This window comes from Camelina sativa, chromosome 8, assembly GCF_000633955.1.
Source record: "Camelina sativa cultivar DH55 chromosome 8, Cs, whole genome shotgun sequence".
In the NCBI taxonomy this organism is placed as follows: domain Eukaryota; kingdom Viridiplantae; phylum Streptophyta; class Magnoliopsida; order Brassicales; family Brassicaceae; genus Camelina; species Camelina sativa.
This window is the reverse complement of record NC_025692.1, coordinates 27,673,779-27,683,338: the sequence shown is the minus strand read 5'-3', so window position 1 is coordinate 27,683,338 and position 9,560 is coordinate 27,673,779. Positions and strand designations below refer to the sequence as shown.

The window sequence follows — 9,560 nt, the reverse complement described above, 5'->3', positions numbered from 1 at the left end:
TTCTTTTTTCAGATTTTCAATTTTGTTTCCACGTATACCTTACTGCTTTGAGTATTATACTGGTTAATTACAGTGATTTATCAAACAACATACTTAACGGATCCATCCCACAGAGCTTCTCAGATCTCCCTTTGCTTCAGATGCTGTGAGTTACTATATTTGTGTTACGCTATATCCAAAGTGAATAAGCTTGTGAGTAGCAATACTGACTTCGCAAATAAAAATGTCATCTTCTGCAGGTTGCTGAAGAACAATGTGTTATCTGGATCTGTCCCTGATTCCCTTTGGACGAATATCTCATTATTGAAAAAAGCTAGACTTCTACTGTAAAATCATTGTTTCCCTACTTCACTTGCATTCAGTAGCAATTCATCAACTTCTCTAATTTTCCTGTTTTTCTCTCGTTTCCCTTCAGTGATCTTAGGAATAATTCTCTGTCACGAGTGCAAGGAGATCTAACTCTTCCACAAAATATCACTTTAAGGTGCGTCTTCTTAGTCGTATTAGTACTTCAGGTTTTTTTTATGTTCATGTCTTGAATGCTTATTACAGGGAGTTTAATTAATTTACAGGCTTGATGGTAACCCGATCTGCAAAAATGGAAGCATATCAAATGCAAACCTTTTTTGTGAGTCCAAAGGAAAAGAGTGGACATCATTACCAACCAACTCAACTAATTCTGCGCTGGACTGTCCTCCACTAGCCTGTCCGACTCCTGACTTCTACGAATACAGCCCAGCATCCCCGTTACGATGCTTTTGCGCAGCGCCTCTCAGAATTGGATATCGTCTCAAAAGTCCTAGCTTCTCATACTTCCCTCCATATATTGATCAATTTGACGAGTATGTTGCTGATTTCCTTCAGATGGAACCATATCAACTCTGGATCGACTCATATCAATGGGAGAAAGGGCCTCGTTTGAGGATGTATCTAAAACTTTTCCCGAAAGTTAATGAAACCTATACAAGAACGTTTAACAGCAGTGAAGTTCTCAGAATCCGGGACATATTCGCTTCATGGAGATTTCCTGGTAGCGACTTATTCGGCCCGTACGAACTGCTCAACTTCACTCTGCAGGGGCCTTATTCATATGGTGCGCGTCTTTAACCTAATAAGTGTTTATTTAACACAAGCAGATCGATATTGACTGCTAAGTGGAAGTCTTCTTTTTATCTCCTCAGTTAACTTCAACAGTGAAAGGAAAGGCGTCAGCTGGGGACGATTAGCAGCAATAACTGCAGGGGCTGTAGTTACTGCTGTTGCGATATCTGCCGTGGTTGCAGCCTTGTTGCTTAGAAGATACAGCAAACACGAGCGAGAGATATCTAGAAGACGGTCTTGTAAGTTCAATCGAATCTTCCATTCCGAATCTATCCCACTTAGAGATATAGAACCAACTTTAACTGAATCTGTTATATATATTTGTCAGCCTCGAAGGCTTCCTTGATGAATTCTGGGATAAGAGGCTTCAGTTTCAAAGAACTAGCAGAGGCCACCGACGATTTTAGCAGCTCAACTTTGGTTGGACGCGGAGGCTATGGAAAGGTTTACAGAGGTGTGCTATCTGACAAAACGGTTGCTGCAGTAAAGCGAGCAGATGAGGGTTCTTTGCAAGGTGAAAAGGAGTTCTTGAATGAAATAGAATTGCTCTCGAGGTTGCATCATCGGAATCTAGTGTCACTGATCGGTTATTGTGACGAAGAAGGCGAGCAGGTACTCTCTTGTACCCAGTAGAGCCGCCTGAATAGATATTTTTGTAATATAATTGCTTATGATGAAGTTACTGAATGTGCAGATGCTGGTGTACGAATTTATGCCAAATGGCACCCTGCGCGACTGGCTGTCTGGTAGAAAGTCACTAAGATTTATGGGGGCGCTTTTTTGGATGTGTGTCATTTAGGTTTTCTTTAACTGATAGAAAATATTTGGTGATGCAGCTAAGGGGAAGGAGTCATTGAGCTTTGGGATGAGGATTCGTGTTGCGTTGGGGGCAGCCAAAGGCATTCTCTACCTTCACACAGAAGCCAACCCGCCAGTGTTCCACCGAGACATCAAAGCCAGTAACATCCTCCTTGACCCTAACTTCAATGCCAAAGTTGCAGACTTTGGACTGTCTCGACTTGCTCCTGTGTTGGAAGACGAAGAGGATGTGCCTAAACACGTCTCAACCGTTGTCCGTGGGACTCCAGTGAGTCATCAAAAATGAATAATGTGAAAAATCTATATTTTGGCACAACATATAATCCCATATGCTTAGTTTATTTGAATGTTGCAGGGGTACCTGGATCCGGAATATTTCCTGACACACAAGCTGACGGACAAGAGCGATGTTTACAGCATTGGAGTTGTGTTCTTGGAGCTGCTGACTGGTATGCACGCCATATCCCATGGCAAAAATATCGTGCGAGAGGTGAAGACAGCGGATCAGAGGGATATGATGGTATCGCTGATAGACAAGAGAATGGAGCCGTGGTCGATAGAAAGTGTTGAAAAGTTTGCGGCTTTGGCACTAAGGTGTAGCCACGACTCACCGGAGATGAGGCCGGGTATGGCGGAGGTAGTGAAAGAGCTGGAGGCACTGCTCCAAGAAGCCCCGGATAAGGAGGCAAGAATGGAAATGGCATCGTCTTCGTCAGTGCTCTCAACATCGTCGTCGAATGTGACCAGAGACCTTTACGAATCGTCGAGCCTATTAGGAAGCGATCTCAGCAGCGGCTTTGTTCCCAGCATCGCTCCTCGCTGACTACAACTATCTCTGTACAAAAAACATTTACTCCTTTTTGACTCAACTCAACCTTTTTGAACCAATTTAGTTACCTTCTAAGAACATTGTAATAAATCCAATATATCCTTATTTATTTGTTGACAGAAAAATAAAGCCTGAAGGCCCAATACGGGCCCAATGACAAACCCTCGTTCATATTTAACTTAGCTCCGATCCGATCATCGTTGAAACTAGTCCGACCCGCCGGTGACGATGGATTTACAGCAAAAGCAGCGGTGCTGGAAACTTGAAGCCGAGGTTTTAGATAGCGATTCTTCATGGGTATGCTTCTCCATCCCTTATATCACCGTTTCTCCGGGTTCCAATTTGCTAAAGCTTATGCTGATGTAGATCAGTGGATTTGACCCTTCCAAGAAGAAGAAGAAGAAGAAGAAGAAGAAGAGCAAGCCTCTGGTACGCGAAGGCAACATCTTGTTGCAGGAAGGAGGACACTTTTTGGGTAAGTAATTAGGTTTCCAAAGGAAGATAATCAATTAATTAATTAATCGAACTCATATCTATAATGGTGTCTGAAGCTACTAACTATACTATTTATTGATGTTGTCAACAGAGGATAATGCACCACACAGTCAATCTTGCCAGAACTTTGATGAGCCAGATTATGGCTACAAGGAGGTAGTCTTTATTTATGCTATTGGTGTATTTTTTTTTTTTTTTTCTCTTCTGTGGTTCTTGACTATGACCCGAGCTGCTTTTTCTATGCTCCGCAGCTCTTGCGTAGGGCGTTTGATAGGCTTCGTGATGACGATCTTGAGGCTTCTACAGAAAGGCCAAGAACAGTAATGATGCCTCCTCATCTCCTTGCACAAGGGACGGTAACAGTTTGTTTAAACTTTGCTGATCTCTGCAGAACGTACGACTTGTTCTATATTTCGTTATTGATCTTTCCTTTTAACTCTACTTGTTGAGTCGACTGATGTATCACTCTTTCTTTACTATACCTTCCTTGTTCAGGATGCATAGGAAGCCAGATCATGTTATGAAATTCTTGCTTCTCCAAATGGATACAAAAGGATTGTTGAACAAACAGCAACGGCTAGAGATGAAGGGTTTAGTGTCTCATAGGGATTTTCAAGCTGTGTTACGGAGATACATTGGTAAATTCCATAACTAGTCTTCCGTATTTATATGTTTTTTTTTTCTAGCAATGGGAGTCTTGTGTGATATGTACTCATTGTCTTAGATGCGTTCGTAATCTGCATCTGCTGCAAAAGTCCTGACACAGCTCTCGGGGAATATAATGGTCTCTTCACTCTCAGATGTGAGATGGTAAGTAGAATCATCTCTGCAACATTCAGATCAGGGGAAAGATGATAAGATAAAATGATACAGATATTTTGGCTCTGTTTTGTGCAGTGTGGTTTAGCAGCATTGATCAATGTACCAAGTCCCCTTTAACTAACTCATCAAGATATGGAACTTATAGAGCCACCTGCTGGGCAAGGTTTCGCTGTAAGGAGGATTATAGTGAGTTCTTGTATATGCAACCTCTTCTGACTTTGTTAGTCAGATGTACAATCTTGAACCAGTCCAGAAGATGTTTTTCTTTACAATACTAATTAAACTTGAACCAGAAGATGTTTTCCTGAGAGATATAGGGCTGAGCTAAAACTCTGGAAATCATTTCTGAGATGTTGTTTTTAGTGTATGCCTAATGGAAGTTCGTTAATGTTAATGATCAGTTGCTGAGGCAGCACGCAAACGGTGCAAATTTGCTGAGAGTAACGTGTCTTTTCTATGCACGTAATGTAAGGTAATGCAAAAACACGAGTTTCCTTAATTTTATTTCCGGCAATTGAGCTGTGACGGTAAAGAGGAGTTAGATCACATTGTGCATTTTCGTGCTCAACCAGAAATCCTGAGAAAAAACGAAAAGAAACAAAACAAAAAAAGGATGACTCATCAGTCACTTCTCTATGAATTGACTTTAAAAGATGGGTGGGTTGGTCCGAAGCTTGCACGGAAAAATTGAAATGGACATGTCAGCTAACCCTAGTGGGTGCGCTTCGAATCTTAGCTTGGCAGTGACAGATTACTTTGGAACTGTCTCACGTATCAGTCCTCTGATTGATATCTCTCCAACATGTGCTGAAACCTAGGACCCATTCTCTTGCCTTGTAAGTTAAAGTTTTGGATTATAAAAAATTGAGTCCATCTTTTGTTGGCTTTGAATATATATACTTCAAAATGCATCCAAATGAGGATGAATCTGTTCTCATCCATAAACCTGCAAAAATGAAGGACCGACTAGGATTCAGAATCGTGCTCTGTTCTGCGGTTTTCATAATTCTAACACAAAACAGAGCTCTCGCAGACTTTGACAGCGAGTCCCATGAGTACTAACAACATTACACGATCATTCAAAAAATTGGTCTCGGAATTAATTTACCTGTAGGGAAGAATGACAAAGTTGAGGGTGATTTTGCAGGTTTAACTCAGAAGAATCAGTAGGAGAAGAAGAATGGGAGATGGTTGAGAGGAAAGGGATGCAATTTACCCAAAATGGACAACCATTCTACGTGAATGGCTTCAACACATACTGGATGATGGTTCTTGCAGCTGACAATTCCACGAGAGGCAAAGTGACGGAAGTGTTCCAACAAGCCTCCGCAGTTGGAATGACGGTAGGCAGGACATGGGCTTTCAATGACGGCCAATGGAGAGCTCTCCAAAAATCTCCCTCTGTTTACGATGAAGAGGTCTTCAAGGTATATATCTCTACATCTAAAGCTTCTACCTTCAACACTTTTTTTCTATTTCAAGGTTTGAGCAATTGGGCAGGCCCTGGATTTCGTGGTGAGCGAGGCCAGAAAGTACAAGATCAGACTTATACTGTCATTGGTCAACAACTGGGACGCATATGGCGGCAAAGCTCAGTATGTTAAATGGGGGAACGCCTCCGGCCTTAATCTCACCTCTGATGACGACTTCTTCACCAACCCCACTCTCAGAAACTTCTACCAGTCTCATGTCCGGGTGATTATTCTGTCCATCTCACTGCTTATTTATCCGAAAAGCACCTCTTTTTGTTTTGTAACTTGAATGTGGTTGCGTTGCAGACGGTGCTGAATAGAGTGAACACCTACACAAACATAACTTACAAGAACGACCCCACAATCTTCGCCTGGGAACTCATGAATGAGCCTCGCTGCCCCTCTGATCCCTCCGGTGACAAACTCCAGTCCTGGATACAAGAAATGGCGGCTTTTGTGAAAAGCATAGACGCTAAACATTTGGTGGAGATCGGACTTGAAGGCTTTTATGGTCCCTCTGCCCCTGCGAGAACCAGATACAATCCCAACTCCTACGCTGCACAAGTCGGAACTGACTTCATCAGAAATAATCAGGCTCTTGGCGTCGATTTTGCTACGGTTCACGTTTATCCAGATACCTGGTAAGTTTCGATGCAATACTCCCAAGAAACAGACACTGCCCTGAATCTGAAAACAGACAAGAGCTAAAACGGAGTATGTAAATGATTGCTAACTGTAGGATATCTCCCTGTAGGATATCTCCGGCAGTATCAAACTCTTTCTTGGAATTCACTAGCTCTTGGATGCAATCTCATGTGGAGGACGCAGAGATGTACTTGGGAATGCCGGTTCTGTTCACAGAGTTTGGTGTGTCCGCACATGACCCTGGTTTCAACACATCTTTCCGTGACATGATGTTGAATACGGTGTACAAGATGACCCTCAACTCAACAAGGAAAGGAGGGGCTGGTGCTGGAAGTCTAGTGTGGCAGGTCTTCCCTCAGGGAGCAGAGTTCATGGATGACGGCTACGCAGTTTACCTCACAAGAGCGCACACCGCTTCAAAGATCATATCTCTGCAGTCGAAGCGACTCGCCATCTTTAACTCCTTGTGTAGCTGGAGATGCAAGTGGGGATGCAAGAAAAAGAATCACACTGCTCTAGATGCCCTCCTCTCGCACGACGAGCTTTAAGTATCACAACCTTTTGTGAATCACAAGAATACAATGATAAGTGTATACAGGTGTTTAATATTATTTATATATGTGAATCAAGATGAGTGTTTAAACTTACCTTGGAGGGAGATTCCAGACGAGTATATACCTCTGCAGGCTATGATTTAAGACCTGATGATGACGGCTGATATGCAAAACCGCTCAGGCATAACAAAACTCGTTGGATTGTGAATCAAGAAGGAAGCAGAAATATATATATGTATTTAACGAACAGAGTTGTGTTGTTATTGTGTACATTTACATGATAAGAAAAAAAAAAAAGCAGAGTCACTTGCTGAAACTGAGCTTTGAAAGAACAGCGGCAGCTTGATCACCACCCAACAAAAAATAAGGGTGTCTGAGAGCAGCAGCGGCTGAAAGGCGTCCGCGTCTCAGAGAACCTCTCTCGGAAATGAGTTTAGTGACGAGGTCCCACCCTCTGCCGGAGTCGAGATCGAGTATGCTCAAGTCTGGCCTCGTCCGAGTTCTGTCCCGCCATCTATTAAGATCGTATTCAACAGACTTGATCTCCGAATTGAAATTCTTAAGACCCGCAGTAGATCTTAAGGTCGGAACCGCCATTTGCAGAAGCACTATCCCAGCAGAATACATATCAAAAAGATCCGGACTATTCAACTGTAAGAATCAGCACTCAAAAAATCAGACAGAGACTCAAGTGAAGTAAAGAAGGCATACAAGAGAAGAAAGAAAGAAAAAAGAAAACGACCTGCCAGAGAATCGGGGAAAGCAAAGCGGCTATAGGCTCGGGAGGAGGAGTAGGCGTTTCCTCAGGGAGGACATAGAGCTCAGGAGGACAGTAGTCGGGATCGAGCAATGTGCGGTCGGGGATGTAATTCTTGCCAATGCGAAGATCAGCAGCAGCACCAAAGTCGATGAGCTTAATCTGGCCCTTCTTTGTAACCACCAAGTTGGCAGGCTTAACGTCCCGGTGAACAATGCCCGTACCATGGATTTTCCTGAGAGATGTAATGATCTGGCGCATGATCTGCTTAATGATCAATGCACGACGTTTCACAGACTCGACGCCTTGGAGAACGCGGCCAAACATGATGGACTCCAGATTGGAAGGGAAGCTCCGATCTTTCATGTAATCAGCGAGGTCACGGTCTCCCTGTTGAAAGAAGACATTCTCATCAAACCAGCAGAGCGGAGATATAATTAAATAGATATATTAATTAAGGGGTAAAGAAGAGCACCTCGAACCTCCAGACAAGCCATTTGCCGCCTTTGGTAAACATGGTGTTGGTCTTGTCTGCGACAAAGCTTCCGAGAAACTCAGCGCAGGTCTCAGGAGCCGCCCTTGAGAGTCTGTAGTTGAACCACTCTTCGTAGTCGCCGAATTCCTCCGCACCTCGTACTCCTAGCTTCACCTGCATTATTTACTGATGATGAGTCTTTCATTTTACTTGTATCAGTTCAGGTCAAGGGGTATGTACGTATGTAGACATACCTTCTTGAGAATGACTCTCTGCTTGAATTCTCCGGTAAAGTCCATAGCTTTAGCTCGAGCTTTGCTAACCCTGACGTCATCATTATTAACAGTAGAGTTCTTGGGGAGCAGGACGCCGGCATAAACCACGCCGAAAGAGCCTTCGCCGAGTTTCTCAGTGACCAAGAAATCGGACCTCTTCAACCTCCTAGTCCCAAAAAGAGTGTCGAGGCCAAGCTGGAGGGGAGCGAGAAGGTAGGCGTCAATGGCGCCGATGAGAACGCCGGGCCTGGCCGTGAGGTAAAACCAGACAAGTCCGGCGGAAACAAAGAATCCCCATTTCTGGGAATCCGAAAAGGAATTCTGAAATTCAAGGACAGCAGGGAGATGAGATAGAGAATCAAGAGGAATGTCCTGAGGAGAGAAACTGCATCGCATCATCATGCAACTCCGGCGGCTGAGGAGGAAAAGGCTGTTTTGGGATGAAAAGGGAGAGTGCGTTGTGGAGAAGCCGCAAGAGTGAAATGCTACGGCGGCGGTGGTGGCGGGAGAGAGAAGAGAGGCCATCTTATCTTCTCTTCTCTCAGCTCTGTTTTTGGTTGGCTGGCTGGCTGGTCCTCTTCATTTATTTATGTCCAAAGAGGGTCTCTCTCTCGACAATGATGATGAGGGAGGGACATCTTCTTCTTCGTGTCCAAAGAAAGACTCAAGTGGCCCAATTCGATATGTCCGAGTTGCATGATTGATTCTTCCATTGCGGTCTCCTTACAGTTGGACTTTTTCTCTTGTTGATCTGGAAGAGGCCCATTCTTCTTTCACGCGAGATTAAATTAGAAGACCAAATTTATTCTGCTAATTTGCACAGGCCCATTTTCACTTACTAGTATTATTTTCTATTCCGTTTTGTTTTTGTCGGCAACTAATTGTTTAACCAACAACAACAACAACAAGGCAGGCGGAATTCTCTCTCGCATATTTACGACTAAATTTGATATAATTCTTTCTTTTAGATCTCTCTATTGGTAGATTGTTGTGATTATTATTGATTGATACTACCACTACAAATAAACAACCCAATTTGTGATAGGTTTTTAGATTTCATTATTTTTCATAGAAACCGGCTCTATCCACTTGATTTGTTGATATATCCTTTTCTTCTTTTTTTTTTTAACTCTTGACTATCCATATTTGGTATTCTTACTTACGTTAGCCCAAAACATTCAAGGCCATCTATCATCAGCGACCTCCTTTTAGTTTTCTAACCCCTACAAACTTCATCATTTTCACCTCTCTTTTTTTTTTCTTAATCCCTTCAAATTTTATACGCTCCCACATTATAAAATTGGAACATGGAATCA

General features: G+C 43.0%; 4 protein-coding genes and 1 long non-coding RNA gene across 7 annotated transcripts in view; 3 read left to right on the top strand and 2 right to left on the bottom strand.

Annotated features, from left to right (window-relative positions):
- LOC104709039 (probable LRR receptor-like serine/threonine-protein kinase At1g06840) overlaps nucleotides 1-2,858 on the top strand; it is a gene marked incomplete in the record, with an annotated part of 6,408 nt that extends 3,550 nt beyond the window's left edge. Inside the window, 9 exon segments of the mRNA XM_010425710.2 lie at nucleotides 74-145; nucleotides 240-326; nucleotides 416-484; nucleotides 573-1,093; nucleotides 1,182-1,340; nucleotides 1,430-1,713; nucleotides 1,796-1,847; nucleotides 1,938-2,188; nucleotides 2,276-2,858. Of these exon segments, the coding sequence (XP_010424012.2) occupies nucleotides 74-145; nucleotides 240-326; nucleotides 416-484; nucleotides 573-1,093; nucleotides 1,182-1,340; nucleotides 1,430-1,713; nucleotides 1,796-1,847; nucleotides 1,938-2,188; nucleotides 2,276-2,743 (1,963 nt within the window).
- LOC104709041 (eukaryotic translation initiation factor 2 subunit beta) lies at nucleotides 2,888-4,973 on the top strand. The gene is made up of 9 exons (XM_010425711.2): nucleotides 2,888-3,046; nucleotides 3,116-3,224; nucleotides 3,336-3,400; nucleotides 3,496-3,638; nucleotides 3,740-3,882; nucleotides 3,969-4,054; nucleotides 4,142-4,252; nucleotides 4,468-4,538; nucleotides 4,639-4,973. The coding sequence occupies exons 1-7, from the start codon at nucleotides 2,978-2,980 to the stop codon at nucleotides 4,181-4,183; spliced, it is 657 nt and encodes a 218-aa protein (XP_010424013.1). The 5' UTR covers nucleotides 2,888-2,977; the 3' UTR covers nucleotides 4,184-4,252; nucleotides 4,468-4,538; nucleotides 4,639-4,973.
- Nucleotides 4,540-5,267, bottom strand: LOC104709042. Its single transcript, XR_754901.2, has 2 exons — nucleotides 5,175-5,267; nucleotides 4,540-5,012 (listed from the first exon to the last, which is right to left on the bottom strand). It is a non-coding gene; the product is annotated as an uncharacterized LOC104709042 (long non-coding RNA).
- LOC104709043 (mannan endo-1,4-beta-mannosidase 6) lies at nucleotides 4,732-6,856 on the top strand. 3 transcript variants are annotated; one of them, XM_010425716.2, is made up of 5 exons: nucleotides 4,732-4,902; nucleotides 5,214-5,493; nucleotides 5,567-5,761; nucleotides 5,845-6,179; nucleotides 6,278-6,856. In XM_010425716.2, exons 2-5 carry the CDS (start codon nucleotides 5,254-5,256, stop codon nucleotides 6,729-6,731), a joined length of 1,224 nt encoding a protein of 407 aa, XP_010424018.1. In that variant the 5' UTR covers nucleotides 4,732-4,902; nucleotides 5,214-5,253; the 3' UTR covers nucleotides 6,732-6,856. The 3 variants fall into 3 exon arrangements, with proteins under 3 accessions (XP_010424018.1, XP_010424014.1, XP_010424015.2); XM_010425712.2 differs by lacking the exon at nucleotides 4,732-4,902 and adding an exon at nucleotides 4,953-5,121; XM_010425713.2 differs by lacking the exon at nucleotides 4,732-4,902 and adding an exon at nucleotides 4,953-5,121 and having other exon boundaries at nucleotides 6,293-6,731.
- LOC104709037 (serine/threonine-protein kinase STN8, chloroplastic) lies at nucleotides 6,954-8,769 on the bottom strand. Its single transcript, XM_010425707.2, has 4 exons — nucleotides 8,224-8,769; nucleotides 7,970-8,143; nucleotides 7,480-7,884; nucleotides 6,954-7,388 (listed from the first exon to the last, which is right to left on the bottom strand). Exons 1-4 carry the CDS (start codon nucleotides 8,767-8,769, stop codon nucleotides 7,041-7,043), a joined length of 1,473 nt encoding a protein of 490 aa, XP_010424009.1. The 3' UTR covers nucleotides 6,954-7,040.